Here is a 23,787-nt window from a genome sequence, read left to right on the forward strand (position 1 = left end):
TTCCTTGGATACGGGTTTTCACTATGAGGCATGAGTACCACTCAGGTATGTGAGGGCATTTCAGGTGGTACCTGGTTGAATCATTTTTTACTGAAATAGGAATATATGAACTGTAATGGGGGTTAGAAAAATAATTGTCAAATGAAACCCATAATTTCATATAAAATTAAAAATTTTTCTTTTACATCCATTTAAATATAAAGTGGGTAGAGTTAAAGAAAAGTATTAACTAAATAATAGCACAGATAGTATATGGACATGGTTTACAAATTCTTAAGGGTGGTGTGCTAATGCCTAGCAGTGTTGCAAAACACTGCTCTTGGGTGGTCCCTCATCACCCTACTGCTTGATAACCTCTGTTCCCTCAACCACCTCCCAGCTGGTCCCCTAGCCTCCCAACTCCCATCTCTTCCATCTATCCTGTAAGCCATAGCCAGACACCTCTTCCTAAGATGCTCCTTTCATTATTTCTCTCCCAAACTCACAAATCTGATTCCGACCCCGATAAACTCCACCTACATTTCAAGAGCCCACCTGATCTAGCTACACATTATTTCTAGTTACATCCCAAATTTACAGTATGGCAAATTTCACACTGACGTTTTCCTTGCCAGCTGAATGTCTTGGTTCATACTGCTTCTACAACCTTCCCCCAGTCCTCTGCCTTCTCTGCTCTTCAAATCCTACCCAGTCCTTCGAGAAGCAAGTAAGTCCTCCCTCCAGGCAGCCTTTTTTTATTGACATCTCTCCTCTGAAGTCCTATTCCACTTACACCAACCCTATCAACCAACCTCACTTAACTCTTTTTTTTTTTAGCATCTTTATTGGAGTATAATTGCTTTACAATGGTGTGTTAGTTTCTGCTTTATAACAAAGTGAATCAGTTATACATATACATATGTCCCCATATCTCTTCCCTCTGGCATCTCCCTCCCTCCCACCCTCCCTGTCCCACCCCTCCAGGCGATCACAAAGCACCGAGCTGATCTCCCTGTGCTATGCGGCTGCTTCCCACTAGCTATCTACCTTACATTTGGTAGTGTATATATGTCCATGCCTCTCTCTCGCTTTGTCACAGCTTACCCTCCCCCCTCCCCATATCCTCAAGTCCATTCTCTAGTAGGTCTGTGTCTTTATTCCTGTCTTACGAAATTGAGCTATTTGTAATGAGGTGGATAGACCTAGAGTCTGTCATACAGAGTGAAGTAGTCAGAAAGAGAAAGACAAATACCGTATGCTAGCACATATATGTGGAATTTAAGAAAAAAAAGAATGTCATGAAGAACCCACTTAACTCTTGATTATATTCCAGTATTTCCTGCTTTCTAATGGTCAATCATTGAGAGCTGGTCCTACCAGCCACGATAGGAAGTCCCTGAAGAGTAGAATCTTCTGTTACAAAAGGATGACGCACATTAGGAGTTCAAGACATTTCCTCAACCAAGTTTTTAAGAGAAGCCATGTTTTATTCATTTATCCAATAAATATTTCCTGAGTCCCTGATATGTGTCAAGCTCTGTGGTTGCTGGCAAAATAGAGATGTGAATAAAACACATACTGTAACTGAGGGACTCACTGGCTAGTAAACCCGAGGTACAACACAATGTCACCATGCTGTTGTAACACAAGTACAAAACAACCGTCATACGAGTGATTCGCTCTAGGAAGAGAAGGGGTGTATGAGCTTGTTCTGGAAGGCTAAACTGGATGAGCCTTATATATTTTAGCTAAATATCAGACTTTTAAAGATGGCGAGCACACTCTCAGAGGTGTCACATAAATCACAAAAGGCAACAAGATATTGCAGAAGGCAAAGAGTTTCCAGAGCCTGGAGTGCAGGGTGGTGGGGGAGGGATGGAAGGAGGGGTGGGAAAAGCAGGGGAGGTCACGCCATGAAGAGCCTTGGTCTCAGACTTCACCCATAGGCATGAGAAACGTTGAAAAGAGTTGGAAAGTAACATGACCAGTTTTGCTTTAGGAGGGATTAAAAAAATAAAAAACAAAACCCCTCTGGGGACCCGTAGAGCAAGAATTGGACATGGTCAGTTTGGAAGACACTGTAATAGAACAGAAGGATTTCAACAACAGAGATGAAAAGGGAGGGGGAGATTTTAGAAATATTTAGGTGGTAGAAATCAATGGGATTTTCTGGCCAACTGGTTGTGCATTCCAATGTCAAATAAAAATAGTCTGGGGATTAACTACTTAAGGAAAAGTTCACTATCTACTTAAAAAAAATTACCCATGTCATTTCTCTCCCATGTTACTGTGGTGAAGGTTAAGTTAGCATTGACTATAGTCTATAGTCTTACGAACGACAAGAACCTCTACTCTAAACCTGATAGACTAGGCATCACGCAGTTTCTATGACTGATGTACAAAGCCTGTCCTAGTTGCAAAAGTCGGCATCTGAACCCACCGGCAAGGATCCAACCAGACTCTGCTCCTTGGTTATAGCTGCACTCAGCATAAGCAATCTTGTACCAAAGAACATACAGTTGTCTGAACTGCCCTAACTCTCTGGGGCTATAGAGAATTTAAGCCACAATTGCTCTGGAGGTGTAAAAATGCTAAGGTTTTTATACAATATACTCATATTCCTTTTTTCAAATAAAAACGTTCACAAGAGTGTAAAAGATGTTGAAATACCAAGAGAGGTGACCTTTTGTAAGCACATTCACGTTCTCCTGGGAAATAAAGAATAAAGTCATTCACCACCAAGTGTAATATTCCTCACTTCCACAGGCCTGATGAAAGGAGTCAACACAGGTAGTTTCAAATTAAAGCACAGTTGGAGCAGCGAGGCTGGAAATATATCTCTGCGAGGAGGTATAAGGAGGCAACAGGATGCTGTTCATGAAAACTTGCACGTGATCGGAACCTGCCAGGGCTTCATCCCTGTCCCCTCACCCCCATTAGTTTGGTCACCAGGACAAGCCCTAATGCAGCCACTTAATGTAACATCTGGGGATGACAGGAAATAAGACTCCATTGCAAAATGAGCGCTATTCCCACACACCCCCCATACGGAAGCACATGACTCCAATAAGCAGAAAGGGCAAAGGTTATTTCTAACGATTTCTGTGTAAGTGCTGAGAAATCCTGGGCTTGCCCATTACAGAGGCGCTGCGGAGCCCAATTCTGTAATGGAAATGCGGGCCAGGAGGGCCCGTTCCAGACGGGGAGAGGTCATGTTACCCGCCAGGGACACAGCTGGTTTGGGGCAGGCCCAGATTAGAACCTCAGGTGCCCATCCTCCACTCCCAGAAAACTCTCAAAATAACAGAACGTAAGGAACTGGGCCCCACAATCCACTGTGCCCCAGAATTAGTTTCTATAAAATGAAAACTAATAACTCATCAAGGTGGCGTCCTGGCCATTCCTCCCCGCTGATTTATATTAGTGAGGTCGGCAGACAAAACTGGTTTACATTTTCTCAAGATGTCAGTTTGCGGCTTGTGTTTTCTTTCTTTTCAAATCCTTTAAAATTGTCTGCCTTATTGTTCCTTAACATGACAAACGTCCATCTAAAAGTACTTTGGGGGTGTCTCGTTCACAGGGGACACCTTTTATGCACATGCTCTATAGGACCTTTATAGTGGAAAACAAATCACTTTGCAGTCCTGATCAATGAAATGTCCCCAAACTTGGTGGCATGCCATGTGAAGCAGCCATCCCCAGGGCTTGGGGAGAGGAAAGTGAAGTAGCATCACTTGTATAAAGAGGTCACAGTTCACAAGGTCCTGACAGAGAAGGTTCTAACACCTTCATTAACAAAGGTTTGGTGCCTTGAAAATCATTTCATGAAGGTAGGTGAGCATATTTTCATGTATAAAGCCCTGAGGATTATACAGCTATGTGCCTCTTTATGGGGAGTTTTCTTTTCTCTCTAGTTAATTAATATCATAATTTCTAGTTTTAGAAACTGTGGGAGAATAATCCCACGCGCATTTGGCCTAACCCCTTTTCTTATTCAGCTCATGGATGCACATTTTATTATTCCTCTTGATTTGAACAAAAGGCAAGATTTTCCCCCCTTCTGCTCAGAAACTACCTTTGGGAAATTAATATTCAAGATGAACAATGAACTCATCTCATGGCCTGTGAACTTGCTGGTTGCCAGGAGGCCTGTGAATTCTTAGGATTATTTTCGATTTGGTAGCATGAATCAGGGGCTTAAATAGTCATATAAGGCATGGTCTTCAAAATTTAAAGTTTCAGAATTCTCTAACTGTCCATTTGTAGGATCTCCTCAAGTTTGATATGTGTCTATTCTAACCTCTTGAGCTTAAGTGTAGTTTATCCCAAAGGTACGTGACAAAGCCAAGGCTAAATGTCAAGCCTGTTGCTATAAATCACATTTCAAACTGGTAGTTACTTACTAGTGAAAAAAGACTGTTTGAAAAGGTTCTGTCTCATTAGAAAGCGATTATGGAATGCCTATAATTTTGGCTTAAGTAAACAGAGTTAAACTTGAAATACCTACTGTGCGATAGTAGGCCAGATCAAAAGGACAGCTATTCAAATTTCCAAGGACCTCTCCTTTCCTAAAGTTAAAAAAAAAAACAGTGATTTTCACCATATTTTTAAGGAATATTTGTTGGAGGGGATTTCTAAAAACAGTCTCCACTGAAGTTATTTCAAGTCATTTAGTATTTCTCTGAAGAAGCTTATCTTGTCCTTTGAACCCAACAAAAAACCTCTTTTTACTGAGAATAAGTATGATAAATACTAGTAGCTATTATGGCAAAATGACTGGACAAACAGAAAGAAGAAGTATGAAGAGCTTCATGTGTTTCTAAGCTGCTTCATTTTCTATTTCATTTTATGTGACAAAGGCTCTGTTTGTATCCAGAGTCACTAACTTGATATAAGTGGACTTTCTTACATTTGTTAAGGGGAAGACAACTTCTCCCAAATGATGTCAAAGTGTCTCAATATACCATCTATTACTATCAACACTGGTATTTGGAAAGGAACCATATTTGAAAAGGAAATTGACAAGCTACTCTCAATCTCCCCCAAAAAGATATGTATGAGAAAGATTCCACCTACTCTCCCAGTGTTCATTGTAGGTGTTTGTCTTAATATTTACTTTATCCTTCCATGAGCCCCAACCCTTTTTATTATACATATTGGCTAATAATTAAAATAAAGAATAAATAACAGCTTCCATCCTTGGACAAAACCATATTATACCCAACCCTGCAGCCCCATGAGAATCTAGCAAGGCACTTTGCTTGAGGTGGGGGGAGACTCCGTAAAATGCTGAATGAATAACACAGCTCTTCTTCCCCCACCTTCTGGTTTTCTTTTCTCAGTAGTAACCTAACATGAAACCTGCACAGACAACCACCAACCTGAAAGAGCTGATCCTTCACTATCCCCATAGGACCAGCTTACTATTTACAAGTCAAGAAATAAGAGAATCAAAGAAAATGAAAAGCTTCTTCCTCAAGCCCTCAAAAATGCCTTGAAAAACTGGCAATAGCAGAGAAGTTCTTTAGCAAAGAATAAAAATGTGATCATAATGATGCTATGACAAGATAGGTGAAAACAGGCTCCATGGGAACGTGCCTGAAATCATCACAGAGTCTTGCAGGTTTGTTGAAGACATTATGGCCACCTGCCCTCCTACAGCCTCACTCTTGGTATCAGTACTGATTCCTGAAGAGGGGCAAAAAAGAGGCGAAACTCTTCAGTGTGGAATGAAGACATTCAAACCCCAAGGATATGAAACCTGAGATTATCTGAACACTCAGTGTAGACATGGGTTTATGGACATAGTGTTTTGAGGTTACACTTGGATTTAGGTGTATTTCAAAATTTACTGCCACCAGCCTGAAGAATAAAGCGACCACAGCAGTGACTGACTTCAATTACTGAAGTATAAACTGTAGTTGTCACTTCCTTTACAAATCTGGCATTTCATGACAGGGAAAATCAAGGGAGCCTTATTGCCAAGACAGTACATCCTTATGTCACCAGATTTTGCAGTAAAAAAGACGGTTATTTTATTTAGGTTTTACACTCACAGAAATGCACTCACAAGACATTTTTAAAGCATGAGATACCGGCCCCAGTTTTTTTTTTTTTTTAAACTTGCTGTTTTAGGAGAAAGATAGTAGAGCTAGACTTTGAGTACCAACTGCAAGCTTAAAGCAATCTTCCCAGGATTTAGAGTGATTTGGTATAGATGTGTTTTCAAATATAACCTCGGTTTTCCCAGGACATTCTGTTTAGAAGAAAATGAATTCATTCAGAATGAAAAACAAACCAAAATTGGTGTCTTACACATCATTACATACAAGTGGTCAACAGTAAGTAAGGAGAAAACGACGAGAAGAGTTTCAGGATTTTCCTCCTTCAGCGTTTCAAGTATTTTATCCCTGGGTTTCCAAGTCACACAGCAAAGCCATCCGCTGTATTTCCAAAGGGAACTAACTGGCGCCTTCAGAAATGCTTCTATGCGTTTTAAGATGAAATCCTTCATTCCCGTTTACCGTTTTGTTTGTCCTTCCTGTCTGACATGCAAATACATGACACAGCCTCCATTCTTTCCTTATAACCTGATTCAAAGCAACATATGTTAAATCCACACAAAATCATGTGAGCATTCAATCCGCATACACACCATTACCCCACCGAATGCATTCAGTGGGCTGCAACACAGTTCCCTGCGTGCAAGCAGACCAGCCTGAGACCTCTTCCCTGACTCAAACCATCCAGAACTGTGCATGGAACCTGTTCCCTTTTGAAAAAGAAAGGCTGTTTAATACCCACTAGGATAATAACTGGCCACAATGCGGGAGCGAGCAAGCCCGATACTGCGGGCAACGGCGGGCGCAGGCTCTTCCACAAGCTCAAGGAGGCTGGGCGCCCGAGCTGGCGGTCATTTATCTGTGCAGCCAAAACGCCCGGCACGTCCCCCTCCCAGATTTCACCTAACTAATAGCTCTCCAACCCCATATTGAGAGGGCCTGCTGTGGATCTTGCGGAGGTACAAAATGGTGGATGAGAGCTAATTTTTTTTTCCTGCTTTCCCCATAACTTATCGCATCCATCACAGCCCGTCCTCCCGGGGAAGCACCCCGGCCGCGGCGCTCGGAGCACGCCCCGTGGCCCCGGCCTGGGGGCAGGGACGCGGTTACCAACCTGATGTCATGTAGCCCCGCGAAGCCTGGGGCGCGAAGGCCGCGGGGAAGCGCTTGTGCAGGCGGTAGTCCTTCTCGCTGCGGGACCTCATGCGGTCCGAGGCCCGGTCCGAGAAATCCGAGCTAGGCCAGGCTCGCCGCAAGGTTGTGCTCCGGGTCTTCTTCATGGTGGGGAGGGCGACCCGCTGCCCCGATCCTCGGGGCCTCAGCGCCGGGGCGCAGCGCGCGGCTTCATCCGTCTACGGCGGGCACGACCCGGGCGGACTCTGCGCGCATTTTCCCAGCCCCTCCTCGTCGGCGTCTACACCGCCAGCGGCGGGTCCGGCCCTCCCCACGCCCCCACACCCCCCCACAGCGAAGGCTCCGATTTTACACACGTCCCACAATGCATTACACTTCATTTGCAATCCGCCCGGCTTATAGCTTCCAGATTCCTGGGGGGAAAGGCACGTTAGGAGGCTCCCCGGCCAGGAGGAGGCGGGGAGGGGGCGGGCGGGGTGAGGGCGCCGAGACTTGCAGCGTGAAAGCAATGGGAGCGCAGACAATGGCCCGATTCAGCGCAGGAGTGCTTAGCCAACTGTGAGCCACAGCACAAAAGACCCAAACAAATGAGGAAGCCCAGGCCTCCGGGGGTGACCCGGGATCGGGCGCCCGGGAAGCCGGAGGGGCGGCGGCAGACCCTCTCCGCACCGAGCGGCTCAGAGCGAGGCGTGGGGATGACAGTGTCCAAGTCGTGTCCCCCTGGGCCTATCAGCCGCGCGGCCCGCAGTCCCGGGCGCGGGCTGGCTCTGCCTCCCCTGCAGTCCTCGGGAGGCAGTCTTCATTACAGAGGCTCGGATGGGGGCGCGTGTACACAGGATCCGAGCAGGCTCTGCAGTCAGCAGCTGCGGCGGCGGGCCCCTGCCGAATCCAGGAAGAGTCCTCGCGACTGCAGCGCCTCGTCGATCTTCCTCCTTCCAAGGCTCAGGGTGGTGTGCGTGCGTGTGTGCGTGTGCGTGTGTGCGCGCGCGCGCCGACACGCATGTGCCCCCCTACACAGGCATGCTCCTACTTACTGGCCGCGGCGGCGACGGGAGCCATGCTGCCAAGGATGCGGAGCCTGCCGATCGCCACCCGCACGGCGGCACCGCTGCTCAGTCGCGAGCGCGCAGAATGGCTATTGAAGTACAGGAAGCCGGGAAGCCGGGAAGCCTCATGCTAATCACCGAGCTGCCTTAAGTTAGAGCACGGATCCTGTCAAGCTTCTCATTTTCATGTAAAACACCCTGCGGCGGCTCTGGGACTTGGCTGGTTCCCCAGCCAGGAGTCAGCGCTCGGATATTTACATCTTTTTAGGATGGCGCCTCCCGCTTGCAGAAAGGGAGAGAAACCGCTCGGTGGGAACAGGGCAGTCTGCGGTGCCCTGCCTTGCCCACCTGCGCCAATCCCGGAGGCAGCTAGATCCGGGGGAGGGGGCGCCACCCGGAGCTCCGCCGACAGCCGCAAACGCCCGGGCACCTGGTCCACGCAGCGAGGGCGTCTCCGGCTCTTCCTCGCTGTCCCTCGAGCCCACGGTGTCAGTCACTGCCAGCCCGCTAACCTGCATTCAGGTCCACAGCCCCACTACCCGGCTCGGCTCTGCACCGCTGTTTCTGGTCCAACAACCAATCGCTAAAGGACAACAATGCGCGCTGCGCGAGAGGGGAGGAGGGGGCGATGCGCCGCCCCGGCCGAGGCGCCGGGCCCGGGATGCCGGGCCGGGACGCGGAGGTCACTGCGAGTTAAAGGCGCGCGGCCACATTGCGGAGAACCCCCGACCGCGCTGCGCTGCGGCCGTTTTGTCAGCTTGGCTTCTCGTTTGGGTTTCCAACAACGCTTAGGTGTTGTAAACAACAAAAATAAACCTGATTCTTCTTACGTCTTTGCGCTTTTTTCCATTTGTGACGATGCAACGTTCAAAATCATGTTTTATGCTGTTCTACATATTCGCAGGTGCCAAGGTACGGAGACAGGGATATGAAATCTTTATGAACCTATGATCTTTCCAGGTTGATACTGCAAACCCCCCCCCCCCCCAAAAAACCGCACTGGGTTCTAAATGGTTAAGATTCAGGAGTTTTAGCACAATTTGGTGCTTTTCCAAGGCTTTAATTCTTTGCGGGGCGGGGGCGCAGGTTCTCGAAGAACGACACAGAGGGGGGCGAGGTTTCAGCAACAAACATTATAGAACCTAGAACTTCCATTCAATATCTAAGGGCTGCCCTCTGTAACCTGGGGCCAGTGTAACTGATCTATCTCCCGGGAACCCGGGGGTAAACAAACAAAAATCACTAAGCAACTTGTATTTACACTAATCAAAATTTATTACTTATTAATACAAAATTTATTACCGTAAACCAGTTAGCTAATATTCAATGATATTTTTTAAAAGTTAGAAAAGGACAGTCTCCCAAAAGGCACATTTTGCTAAATTGTCTTCTTTACTGTAAGAGGACTGCTAAGAACAGAAAGCCTCCAGCTTTAGAAGCTAAAGAAGACTAAATGTGTAAAGAACCATAAAGGTAATAAAAAATAATTGTATTAATGAATGCATGAGATATTGACATTTAGATATCTCAATCCAATTCAACAACTACCCTACATCCCATGAGCCAAAAGTGGTTATATGAATGATTATAACGGTTACGACTGAAGGCTAATGGTGATTGCTGTGACAACTGTGATACTTATTCATTTAGCAAATGATTTTTGACTGTCTAGTATATGCTGTGATGGATGCTGGGCAAACAGAACAACACACATGGCCCCACGTAACTTATGGTCTAGGTAGTAAGCAAATAAATGCACGGATTGTGTTAAGGTCTACAAAGAAGAATCACCTCCATGAAAAAATGACGGTTAATCTGAGACCTACAGTATGTGGAGTCATCCAAGCAAAGAGTAGGGAGAGTGATGTTTCAGAAACTGGGAACAGTGCATGCCAAGGCCCTGAGGTGGGAAAGAAACTTGGCTTCTGTTGGAAGAAGTGAAAGAAGGCCAGTGTGGCTGGAATTGGAGCATAAGAGGAAGGCGTGTGATGAGATCACGGATGAAGCCAAGAGCTGGATCACGAAAGGACTTGCAGGCCATGTTAAGGGTTTTGTATTCTATTGTATTATGTGAGCCACTGAAGGGTTTTAAGCAAAGAAGCAATGATAGTTTCAGAATTTCTATATAAAAGGGGCTTGGAAGAGGAATTCTGTTTAGGGGAGGGGTCATCCAGGACTTTTCCGGACTGTAAATTTGAATCGCACTTGACTTAAAACTGAGAAAATATTCATTGTTCATCTGAAGGAATGGGGGTGGGTTGATGGATATTCTGGGAGGAGAGCTACAGCTCCACTCAGCTGCCTCTGAATGCTGGCCTTTGCAGAGCAGAGATATCACCCACTGTCCATACGCAACAGAATGTTCTTGGAGCCAAAGCCAAATAGCCAGACACAGAAGAACCAGGCGGTAAACAGGCTGGGTTGGCTTAATCGAATCAGATAGGAAAGCAGGAGAGGTAGAGACAGTTAAGTAATTTATCCATCCAAATTAAGTGGCAACATCAAAAGAAGTTATGAAGGTAAGACTTGAATCTAGCAAACAACATACTGTGAAACCAACGCTATGTAAAGAAAGTGGAATCCCGTTAATACAGCCACTGTTAAAATCAGACTCAGTGTGTCCATCTGTCCTATGAAAAGATTCACTCTGGTCATACTCAACCCCTAGGTCCCTAGTCCTAGTTTCAAATCGCTCAACCTACTTGAGACAATCAAGTATCTGGGTCTTGAACTGTCCATCAAGTAAGCTCAGTTGTATAATCCCAGTTTTTCCTAGTAGGAACGTTTAGAATTAAATAGCGAAATGATACAGCAAATCACTTTCACAGTAGTCGTAATTTTTAAATCAGGCTTAATAATTTGTACATTTGGTATTTACACATCAGATAGAGACACTAATTAGACACACATTTGCTTTGTGATTCTAATTCAGATGTGTACAGTTGGCCCTTGAACAACCAGGTTAATTCAAGTATAATTTATAGCAGCCATTCCATCCACGGTTCCTCAGATTCAATCAACCACGGATGGACCATGTGGTATTTACTATTGAAAAATACCCACGTATAAATGGAAATGGGTAGTTCAAACCTGTGTCATTCAAGGGTCAACTGTAATTGATTTTAGACTTGTAATTTTAAGTTGAAAGGTAGAAGAATTTTGACTTTGACGCGCTCCTCATTTAAAACCTTGGTTTATTAGATTTACAAGAGTTGAATGAATTTAATAGTTACAAGTATGTAAGCTCCATGAAGGCAAGGGATGTTTTCTGTTTTACTCATTGCAGTTCATTGTTCTGCTTTGTTCATAGCTGTGTCCAGTGGCTCACAGTAACTGGCCCAGATGTGATGACTAGTGAAGCCTGATTAAGTACTCTGAAGAATCTGGTTTGAAATTTTCCATAACTGTGTTTCTAAATGGGGCTAATTATTGAGTAAAAGGACTTTAGTCTTCAATGTGAGTTGATCAAATGCTTTTCCAAGGCCCCTGAGAGTTACAGTTTTAATTTTATTATTTTTAAAATACCACATTTACAAACTGAATGCATTGAACCTAAAAACTGAAGGAAATTTGATTTTCCCATTTGTATCTCTAATCAAGGAAAATTGGATATTTTGAACTCGTATCTCTGGTATACTGAACATTCATTAAAGACCTAAATATAAGTGATCTTTGCTGTGCACAGAAAGCCCCACTTTGGTATGGTAAGAGAGCTAAGTCCGCAGAAAGGAAATAGGTGTTTATGTATTTACGTACGTCTGTGATATATGCATCAAACTTTGTGATTAAAATATTTGTTGAATCAAAATCAAAATTCTGAGTCTGATAGTCATTTATCTTGCTGCTGCGTCCTGAAACATAATTTGAAAAAGATATTAACAGTTTCATTTGACAAATGTGCTTTTAGTCAAAAAAAATACATATACACACCTTAAAATTGGGCGGTTGCGTGGCCCGGGTTAAGAAGCTAAATGGAATCTGGAAATGAATGTGTCCCAAAAGGACGAGGGCTTTTTCAGAGGCTTTCGAGCTGGAAGATCGGGAGTATTTCTTATGCGACGCATATATACACTCATATATTTGCATGTATGTACATGTGCACATTCATATGACCTGGGCCTTCAAACGCAGCTAATGAGGTAGCTGACCATGTATTTGGTAGATACATCTTTGTCCTCCTTTGCCCAGGCTCCAAACTGCTAGCTATAATTTTATCAGAAAGCTTGAGCATTTATTGTCTTAGAAGATGCTCTCTTCGTATGTGGACCACCAGCGTGGTTGCCAAGGCAGTGGTCACGCTGCTGGCATGAAGGTCTGCAGCTCCCAATAAATAATGTGTTCTGGGGAACCCCTGTCCTGAGATACATTAACAAATGTGACTTGGAAAGAGGGTTCCATTATAAATTCAGAAGATGTGCTAAAGTTACAACAGGCCTGCTGGACTTCTCAGAGCCTTTCATGTGCAAACGCACCTGTAAATCCACCAAGAAAACAACAACAACAACAACAACAACCGCTCTTCAAGCTCTAATCATAGGACCACCTGTTGCTGGAACACATTTAGGTAAACAGATCTAGACAGGTGGTGGGAGGTGATAAATCCATGGCGTAAAACATGTTTCGGAGAAGTCGTAAGTATGATGAGACAGTGTATATATTGGTCTTTGCATCCCTATCAAAATCTAAGCTGAATTTCCCTTAGTCTCTCCACTCAGGTACATCATCACCTATAACCCACTGCCGACAGGGCTATAATGAATAATGGTGGTCAATGAATTCTACTCCCAAAGAAAGCAATTATTTGGGGATGGAGGAACTCACCAAGGAGAAGTAACTCAAGAGGGGCCTCGAGCGTTTGGGAGGCTGGAGAGGCTGGAGTAGGCTGCCAGGATGATGACATCCATCTCCAGGCCAGACTAAGCGAAGTCAGAGTAATAGAGGGCAGGTCGGTGTGGTGACGCCAAGGAGAGCAGGCATTCACGTCATTGCTGGGGGCCTGGGAAAAGTTCATCTTTGAGTTCCACTGTTTCAACTGTCATGGTGATAAGCTCTCAAAGTGAAGATCAGAGGTAAATATATAAATGTTCCATTTCACTGCTGGCAAGCAGAAGGCATCAAGGAAATAATAGCCAAGTTTATTGTTACGCTTGATCACTAAGCGGGGGGCACTTAAAAAACCTGAATCCTTTCTAGATCCTTTTGTTCACCTATGCATCCTGCTTTGCACCAAATAACAAAACAAGCTGAATTCCAGTGGGGGCCAGCAAGTAACAGTGATACCATACCGTGGATGCTACTGGGTTAAATAGCTGAAATACACAGCATCCACAAACTGGGTTTAGGAAAAAGAAAGAAGAAAACACCCAGGCACAGCTAGCGTGTTTTCAAGAGCTGCAGCATTCAGTGGTGCCCAGCACACCCTGCTCAAGCTGGAGCAGTTACCCAGGGTCGAGAACAGAGTCCAGAGAAGGTAGAAACAACCTGTGTCCGTCAACAAATGGAAAGAGCAAGTGTGAGGAAATTCTGACACACGCTACAACATGGATGAATCTTGAAGGTATTATGCTAAATCGGCTAGACACAAAAGAACAAATACTGTATGATGCCTCTTAGACGAGGTGCTTAGAGTAGTCAAATTCAGAGACAGTACAATCACGGTTGTCAGGGCCTGGGGGAAGGGGAGGGGGGAGTTAGGGTTTAATGGGGATCGCGTTTCAGTTTGGGACGGTGATAAAGTTCTGGAGTTGGATGGTGGTGACAGTTGCACAACAACGTTAAGGCCACTGAACTGTACAGAAAGAATTAAAGTAGTAAATGTTATGTATATTTTATGCAATTTAAAAGATAAAAAAGAATAGAGTCCAAGACGCAAAGGCACAGTCAGTAAGTGGCTTTGTGTGGACAGCGTGGAAGACAAGCTGCTGTGAGCTGGTCCTTTCACCTGCACACACGGGGGGCACATAAAAAAAAGGGCTGATATCAGGTAGACCGAGAATATAAAACAAGCTCAAAAGTAAACTGGCAGCGTCAGGTTCCACCCAAATATAACTGGAAGATGATTCTTTCAAGGGTGCATTTGAATTTGTCAAGATCTAGAGAAATTTTTTAAAAGACTTTTTTAAGTTTAGAGACACCAAAATTTTTGCTCTTTAAAATTTATATTAACAAACACTCCATTTTTATACTCCATTTCTACCAGCTGGAGAAAGGAGCCTGAGCAAAGTCACAATGGTCAGAAATCGATGGAGGGAACCCTAAATAGTCTTGTTTGTCTGAAAGGCACGAAAATGTCAGGGACTCGTGAGCCACTAAGCTGGAAGGGTATATTGGGACAGTTGGTGGAGTGTTTGGGATTTCAGGCCAATTAGTCTGTGCATAAGTAAAAAGGGAAAGGGGCGCGTTGAATCCTGAGCAAAGGAGAGACATAGCTGGGTTTGGACTTGACATTTGAATCCAGTGGGAATTGGCTGCAAGCTTGAGGGAACTTTCCAAGGTGACGAGAATGTTGTCAAAACTGAATTGTGGTGATGGCTACACAATTGTATAAATTTATAAAAACACATAGCACACTTAAAAATGGTTGGATTTTGTGATATACAATTATACCTCAATGATACTGTTTAAAAAAAATTAACCCAGCCGTAGAGTGGAGGATAACCTGGAAAACTTAAAGACTTGAGCTAGAAAACCAGTTAGGAGGAGACTGCCATAGCACAATTGAGAGGATGCTAGTCAGAATCTGATTTCTAACAGAAGGAATGGAGAACAGTGAACAGGGAACATTGCCAGGTTCAAACCTGCCGACCTACACAGTTGATCTGTGAGAGGCTGGGGAGTGTAGGACAGACAGGGCAGTGAGGGCAAACAGAGGAGACAGCGTCACGGGTATCTCCAATGTTTATGGACTGATTCCACACATAGACACTGGGAAATCATTTTAATTCTGGATCCTCCCCTTTCTTGAGATTTGAAGTATTTATGATTTATGCTACTGATTTTTGTCCTTATTCTCATACTTTCTTTCCACTGTTAAATAGTTCCAAAATATTATACATACACACATTTTTCTTCTTGCTAATATAACTGGCAATCTCTCCATTACCCAATCCATTGACAAATTTCGCCCTTATCTGGCTTCTTGCTTGGCGCTATTGTCTACTCTCTCCTCTTAAAATGTTTCTCTCCTTTGTCTTACTGTCTCTCTCCATTGGCTCTCCTCTCACCTCTCAAGTCCACCTCCACCCATTAAACACTGGTGTTCCCTGGATTCCGTCCCCAATCACCCTTCTCTACCTTCAGTCTCACCAGCTGAGCTCAACAACATCCACTGCTCTGTTTTAACCCCTAGAAGTGATTGATTTCCAAAAACTTTCCATCAGACCTCCCTCCTGATCTCCGAATCCTTATTTCCTACTGCCAAGTGAATATCTTCCCCAGATACTCCATGGACAATCAAACTCAAGCTTCTCATTACACACAATTAACCATCTTCATCCGCATGCTCCCAACCTCTGGCTTCTTGGAATACATTTCTGGATGTGGCGAACGGCACTCCCAGCCATTCAGTCTCCCAAAGCGAGGACCTGGGATGCATCCTCAACTGCTTCCTGTCTCTCACTGCTCTCCTCCCATCCACCCCATGCCTATCACTACACTCAATCCGTCCCCAAATTCTTGTGTTTCTACTGCCTTCCTATATCCTGAAGGCCTGAGTCAAGGCACTGGGGAAGGAGAGGGAGGCCAGACACAGAAAGCCAGTGTCATGTGCCTAAGATACAGAAAGGGTAACCTAAAAAATTCAGTGAAGTTAAGACTGTTGTAAAATTTGAATATTAAAAATATGTAATCAAATATCTAATTTATTTGCTTAAATACATACTTCAAAATAAGTTTATCCGTTCAAAACTGAAACTTGATAATAAGCAATTTGTAATCAGTCATCAATATTAAATAGTTTAAGGCAAAAATCAGACTGCACAATAATAAGACAATTATGCGTTTCAGCCTTATGTTAACTTGCACGGAGAAGCCTCCGTTCACATGTGAATGCAGCTGGAAATCATACAAATATTTAACCATCTTTTCTGATACAAGATTTCGACACTGATGATGAAGCCCCTGACTTCTGTTCAACAAACTTTGTTACCTGAGGTAAACCTCGGGATCTGTTTTTTTCTGCATATGCCACATATATAGGAATATCCACTGCCCTCTTCTTTGAGAAAATACCCATGAGGCTCTTCTGTCAGGGTTTCGCGTCTTTCTTCAGAATGGTTAAAGTATTCTCAGTAAAAGGATAAGAGTTTTAAACAAGTTGTTCAGTCAACTAAAGGAGCCCATTTCACCACGCCCTCCCTATGCAGCCTCGACATCCAGTGGCCTCTTTCAATCTACCTCATACTAGAAACCTGTCTTGGCAAATTAGCACGTGTTGCAGCTATATTTGTTCATTTGACGGACCTGCAGTTACACGCATAAGCTTCAGGGAATTAAAGGGAGCACCGGAATGTCAGCATTTACAAAGCCAGGAGTCACTAGGCACACTCTCACAGAGAGCAAGCTTCCTCTAGAAAGACCTCATATTTTTCTCAAACCCTAAGAGATGAATAGTGGACTTTCTCACTGAAAGCCAACAAGCTTCAGAATGACACAAGGGTCCATTGGAATCACCGCACCTCTTCACAGGTTGAGGGGAAAAAAGGAGAAATTTACTTGCCTGACTGACATGACTGACAGTTGCGACGACTCATTAAGTAAATCTTTCCATTCTCCGACTTGCCCTGCGTAGACGACAGTGAGCGACTTTGCTTCTCCTGCCAACCTTCAGAGGCAACACAGGTCCTCCTGGACCACCGAGATTTCAGCGCAACTGAACGTGGTGTCTCCGTGAACTTCGTCCAGCTCATAATTGACTAACCACAGAAGACCAGCTAAAATCACAGTATCAGTGGGTTCCTCCGATTGTACTGACTGGTCTCAGCCTCGGCGTGGTCAGAAAAGGTCAGCAAAATTGTAACTCTCATCATTTTATGAAGAAGAATACCTTATCTTCACACTGAACAATTCCTTGAAGTATTTTGCCATGAGAGAACCAGTAGACTTTTGTGAGGTAGAAGATATTTCACGATTCTTCCTCATCTCATGACAAAATCATGAAGATCATGTGATCTGTAAATCCACTCACTGAGCACAGATAAACAGTTATGAGGAGTAACACCTAACAGTAAAACATGGCACACACAGGGCCACACAGAAATGGCCTCCACCTCGCGGACCCTCACACGTCCCCGAGTGACACGCGGCATCAACCTGTAAGCCTTCGTTTCTTTTGTACTTTTTCCTTAAAAGATCAAGATAAATACGAGTTCTCACTGTTCCTCAGCAATGTCAATTTCCATCTCCAGACCTTCTCGGAAGCTGTCCTGTTTGCCTAAGATGTCCATCACCACCTTGTCCTCCTGGAAAACTCTCATTCATCCTTCAAGATTCAAATTGCAGTCAGTGCTCTGACAAACTTTCCATCTTCTCCCTCTCTTTGCCTCCCACCCCCTCTCCTGCAGAGTTGGGAGTCCTGGTCCCATCTATACAGCAATCTGTGCGCTTCCATGATGGTGCTTACAATGCTGTAATAGAATGCGGTACCGTACAGAGATGTCCCCTGCTTCCCCGGCTTTCCGGTTCCTTGAGACCAAAGACTGTTTTGTTCATTGAACAGATGTTCATTGAGCACTTGCTATGTGCTGAAGACGGCTACAAATTCTGGGATTCAAAGTTTAAAAACAAAATAGCAATAAGAACAAAACCATCTGTGATTAAGGAGTCTCCATGCTCATGGGGGGAGATAACAGTAAACAAATTAGTAAATTATACAGAATATGAAATAGCAATGAGTGGAGTGGAGGAAAATAACGCCGGGGAGGAAGGCTAAGATGAAGGTTTTTGATTTAAGATGGAGAGGCCAGGGAAGACTTCACTTCGTTCATCTTTTGAAGCCTCGTGCCTTTTAAAAGTAGGTTCTCTAGAAGCAGGTGCCAGGATATGTTGATGTTTGGCCCTCTGCAGGGTTGTGTTCCTCGCAGAAGCCCAACAAATGCCCATGGATTTATAAAGTGGTTTCAGGGTCATAAAGGAATATTATACCTACTTTGTTTTCCCTCAGATCCACTAGTAGCTAAGGAATAATAAATAATGCATTATGTTTGCCTAGGACCTTACAGTTTATTGAGTCTCGTAAGGTCTGAGGTCAGCAAGGTAACATTTGTTATCATAATTAAAGATGAAAAAAATGAAGGCTCAAAGGCAGTAAGTGATTTGCCCCAAGTCATACAGAGGTTGAAAAACCAGAATTCCTCTCTTGAGATTCCCAGTCCAGGATTTTTCCTGCCCTACCCTGCTGCCCCCGTAATGATGGATGGGGGTAGTTACTAAATTTAGGGTTATATGTTAATTGCTTTTGGGTACTCCGAATGAAGTTCACAGAAATCTTTATATTGCTAGAATAGTCCCCCAATTTCTAAGTTATTAATAAGTTTTTATGAATATACGTGCATGTGGAAGAGAAGACAGATTTCTTTGGATGACTCACATGACTCCCTCGGTTGGTTTATACTCAGACGGTGCATGAGACTTAGACTTAAATCCACACACCTCCTTCAGACTAATCAATCTTGAAAGTTTTCTTTTCTCAATTCTGTTTGCAGGTCACCACAGAGCTGCTTCCCAAGCCAGTGAAAAACCACACGATAACACAGATGGATTTTAAAGGAGAAATCTTTTTTCAACACGTCACTTCCTGTGCTTCAAAGAAATGTTATACATGAACAATTAAAATCATATATGAAAAAATAAGCTAAGCTCCAATAGGTTCCTGTTCTATCAAATTACAATAATTTTTAAAAAGATATTTAAATTCCTGACTCTATTTAAGAATAACTACTTTAACTCCCAGCAAATTATAGGACTTTTATGTGATATTTAATAATTACTAATAACATTTTGACTTTAATATAGAATAAAAATACACAGATGAGATTAATAATTACTACTAAGTGCATTGGAGAGATTTTTTTCCAACTTTCCTTCAATATTTCAAAATTTAAGTAATTAGTCTTCTGGGTAATAATCTTTAGTCTTCCTATTATTATTCATTTGATACTTTAAAGGTGCTATGAGACTTCTATTTCAAACAGAGAGGGTTAACTATAACCTAATAACCATTTGCAGTAGCTTTCATTAGTTACCATGTTATTTATTATTCAACGAGGACATTTTTTTCAAGTAAAAAGGATGCTATTAATTACACTAGGACAAAACGCTTGACCAGAACCCTCCTGGTCCAACAGGGACATACGGTCACTCTACTTTTAGTGAAAGAAGGCTGGTCAAAAAGTATAATTTTTGCTTTATAAGAGGAACAAATAAATGTAAGTGGGGAGACAAGAAAAACTGCCAGTATGATCAGATATTTTAAAATGTAAAATACTGGCATTTGGGGGTGTCACCATGTACTCCTCTTTGTCCCCTGACTAATGGGGGTGGAGGCTCAAAGACCTGTGGCCAAAGTTTAATTTTTGGCGAGACATATATTGCATTGGTTCTGCTATGATCCCGTTTACCCAAGCCAAAAATTGGCTGAGGTAATTCCATCTGATGGCAAACGCTTCCTGCAAGGAGAATACACAATACAGCATAACCTGCATTCCCCAGCCTTTCCCCCCACCCCCGCCTTGTTTTCCCAGTTCCCACAAAGAACGAGGGACTACCTTCTTAAGAGGCCAGCGGGGGCTCCCTCCAGGCCACCAAGCTGAGCGCTGGCAGCAGGGGGAAGGGACAAGTGCCAAGTCCTAACATTTTGCACGTGGACTGTGCTTTGTGACACAGACTAGACTAGAGGTGAGCACCCGCCCTCGTTTCAGCCTACAGGTGAGTTTCGTGTGGACACACCTTTGTGTCAGTCAGGAAACTGCTACCTCTCTGTCTTCATGGCTTCTCAGAAGAAAGGAGTAACATCCTAGAAATGGGAAAAGGCCAAACCCAAATAAGAAGCTACAAGAAAGAGACAGAAGGCAATAAAGAAAAGAGAAAGTTGAACCCAGAGATAGGATGGAGACACTGTTTTGCGACACAGTTTTCTTCCAAAATCTTAGAGGGAAGTTGATTTCCAGAGAATATCTGATCTGGCTTCCTGGCTCCAGACACTGCGTTTTAAACATCTCCAAGTTTTTGGAGGTGAGCCTCCTACAGAGTTTTCCAGAGCCAGGACACATTTTTAGACCTAAATTATTTCAGTTGCAGACCTAAAGAAATCCATCCATGTTTGGTGTTGGCATAAATGTATTCATGGAGCCAGCACCTATATGCTAGTGAATGGGTGGCATGGCAAATGGGATATTTGAAATTTAGATCCTGTAACAATTGAAATATAACTTGCTTAGAGGAGAGGCTAAATACGTCTTAAGTATGCATCAATTATGAGAACATCCAATTTGCTTTCACGTGTCATGACAGACCATTATAATCAACACCATAACCTCAGCAACTAAAACAGAAAAGCTTAAAAGGAAGTGATTTTATGCCCTTGTCAGAGTTCAAAATGACCAAGTTCAAGAACTGCAGCACTGCGCTGTACCCGTGAAATCAAGGCAAAAGGTTCCTCCAGCTGTGTGCACCTGCGCGTTTCCGGGAGGAGGCCCACAGGCCGTAGAACAGGAGAACAGAGGGGAGAGGCCTGGAGCCATCTTGGAGGGGCACAGTTCTCTCCACCACCACCACCACCCCCAGAATCTTGCTAAGGCAAGGATTTCCCTGCAAGGATTTTGCTAAGGCGAAAGAGTCTAGGAGTTAAAAGTGATTACTCTGGAGCACATCTCTCAGTGTCTGAATCCCAGCATCTCTACTTCCCAGACGGGCAACCTCAGACATGAGCTCTATCCCTGAGTTCTTCCTCTGTAACGTGGGCAAGACAAAAGTGCCAATTTAATGGGGCTGTTCTGAGGATGAAATGAAATATGTGCCTGGCAATCAGTTAGTGCTCAGTAAATGTTGCTTTAATCCATTTTAGTTAACACCCTCGACCGGGTCCAGGGCTGAACACACCCTGGCTGCCAGGTCTGGTGGTGCACCCCTTGGGAAGCCCAGAAAGTTCTTTACTGTGCCATGCTAAATCATTTACGTAGTCTCTTTCTCTGTTAATGTCTTCTCTTCTAGTCTTTCAGTGATTACCCAGATATTTCAACAGGCATTCTTGAACTTGAAAACAATCTAAAATAAATCACCATCTCCATATTCTCCCAAACACCACAAATACCTGGCAATGATTCAACTCTGTACACACATATACTGGCTCCCAGGTTATTGTTTCATTTCCTTCCTTCCTTCTTCCTTTTCTTTCTTCCTCCATCTCCTGCTTCTTTTCCCTCGCTCTACTCCCTCCCTCCCCCCTCCCTCCCTCTCCCCCTCTCCTTTCTCTGTCCCCCCCTCTTTCTTTTACGGTTTTAAGTAGTCTAACCTTACTGCAGTTTACCCTGTTTACCAGTTTCTTTGCTCAGCATGAACAGGCCAGTTCCCTTGGGGCTGAGTTGCTAGCTTAATGGTACAGAAATGTGGATGGAGCTAGATTTGTGTTTTATGAGATCGAAGAGGCAAGAAATGCTATGAAATATTTCACCTGGAAATTTATAGTGGTTTTTGTTTTAATCCGGGGGCTTTTGAGGATATATGGTCTGCTATATTGCTGGAAATGGAATGAAGCAGCTCACTTTTTCTTTTGTCTCTGACAGGAAGAATTTCTTAATAATTATAAAATCTGAGTTTTTCACCAAAAAAAAAAGAAAAAATTAAAAGAAACACACACACATGCATGAAACAAAAGTTCCCAGACATCCTTTATCATTTTCACAATCAGTCATGTATGATATGGTGACGGTCCCCCCTCTCTATTTCTCTCCCCCTCCCTCCTTCCCCTCCCTCCCTTCCTCTCGCGTCAGTGGGCTTAAGGCAACGTGGCCAGGTGGCCATTCAGAGACCTGCTGAGAGGGCAACCCCTAAGAGGCAGCACAGCACAGCAAGGCTCAGGGAGACGGGGTGGGGGTGATGGAAAGCACACCAGGCTGGTCCCAGGGTTCTTAAGCTCATGTCTTCCTTCCACTACGGACCTCCTCTGGCATTTTGAGCAAGTGTCGCGTAACTTCTCTGCTCCTGTATTGTTTTACCCACCAACCTCAACGAGGTACTGGAAAAGATAAGAGCTCTGTGAAGAACACTTAAGGAAGGATAAAGAACACCAGCACGGAAGTTCTATGCCAGCCTTTAATAATTCCCAGCAGTCAACTCACCAAACCTCTATGACTCTCAACATCTTCATTTAGAAAAGGTGGGAACTGCACTCAACAGCTGCCGTGTCCCTTTCCTGGTTCAAACACCATGACGTGCTATTATAATGCGATAAATATGCAGACACTCTGAAGTCTAGGAAAGCACTACATCTCACTTTTATTGATATTTAGAAGAGCTGATTAGGGCCAGAGTAATAATAAATACATGCTAAGTCACTGTTCTATTTCTTTGTGACTTTGAGATGGTAACAAGTCATGGTAAAATTTTACTTTGTAACAACAGGAAGAATAAAAAGAAATTCTTAGCAACTCAGAATTTGACACTATTGGTTATGCCAGTTCAATGTTAAACACAGAATTTGAAGTCAGGCCCCAGTTTAAGTCCTGGCTCAGCTCCTTACCTCCTCTGTGTCCCTGAACAAATTATTTAACCTCTATAAGCCTGCGTCTTCTCATCTTTAAAATAAGAACAGTAAAAATACATAGTGGTCAATTTAAATAAGATAACATATGTAGAGCTCTTGGCTCAGTCTTATATCCAGGAAGTCCCTGCCATCAAAGATGAGCAAGTGGGGGCTTCCCTGGTGGCGCAGTGGTTGAGAGTCCGCCTGCCGATGCAGGGGATACGGGTTCGTGCCGGTTCGGGAGGATCCCACATGCCGCGGAGCGGCTGGGCCCGTGAGCCATGGCCGCTGAGCCTGCGCGTCCAGAGCCTGTGCTCCGCAACGGGAGGGGCCGCAACAGTGAGAGGCCCGCATACCGCAAAAAACGAAAAAACAAAAAAAAGATGAGCACGTGGGCTAAAACTTAGTAAAGTCAAGGATTTTCACTAAGTATCTACCTGATTAAAACTTAAAGTCTTATTTGGGGGAGAAAAGCTTGTTTTGTTTCCCAAAGACTAAAGAAAACTAGAAGTAGCAACGCAGCTCTACTTGGTGTTTGCTGGGCAAAAAACAAAGGATTGCGGTCTGGGTAGAAAACACCCACCAAATGAGATGCCCAGGTACTCCCTCATCTTCCACACTGATCCGGGACCCTCCACCCGTGTACAGACCACCAGCAGCTGTGGCTGTTCAACACTGCCTAAGCCAGCACCTCGGACGCTCCAGGGGGCCGGCCCGCCATGCAGGGCACCTCACTCATCCCCTTTGGCACAGCTCGTGGCCATCCTTCAACACAGAGCAGATCTGGAAACCATTAAAGTTCCAAAGAGAAGATGAGTAAAATTTTAGT

The 23,787-nt window shown here is 44.0% G+C and overlaps 1 protein-coding gene across 3 annotated transcripts in view; it reads right to left on the reverse strand.

Annotated features, from left to right (window-relative positions):
- STOX2 (storkhead box 2) overlaps positions 1-23,787 on the reverse strand; it is a 209,530-nt gene that overhangs the window by 100,676 nt on the left and 85,067 nt on the right. Inside the window, exon 1 of one of the 3 annotated variants that reach the window (XM_067721773.1) lies at positions 7,156-8,845. The exons of the other annotated variants lie outside the window; for them this stretch is intronic. Coding sequence (XP_067577874.1) covers positions 7,156-7,321 — 166 coding nt within the window. The 5' untranslated portion in view covers positions 7,322-8,845. Of the gene's footprint in view, positions 1-7,155; positions 8,846-23,787 lie in introns of those variants that run through there. 3 annotated transcript variants of the gene reach the window in all.

This window comes from Pseudorca crassidens, chromosome 21, assembly GCF_039906515.1.
Source record: "Pseudorca crassidens isolate mPseCra1 chromosome 21, mPseCra1.hap1, whole genome shotgun sequence".
Taxonomy (NCBI): Eukaryota; Metazoa; Chordata; class Mammalia; order Artiodactyla; family Delphinidae; genus Pseudorca; species Pseudorca crassidens.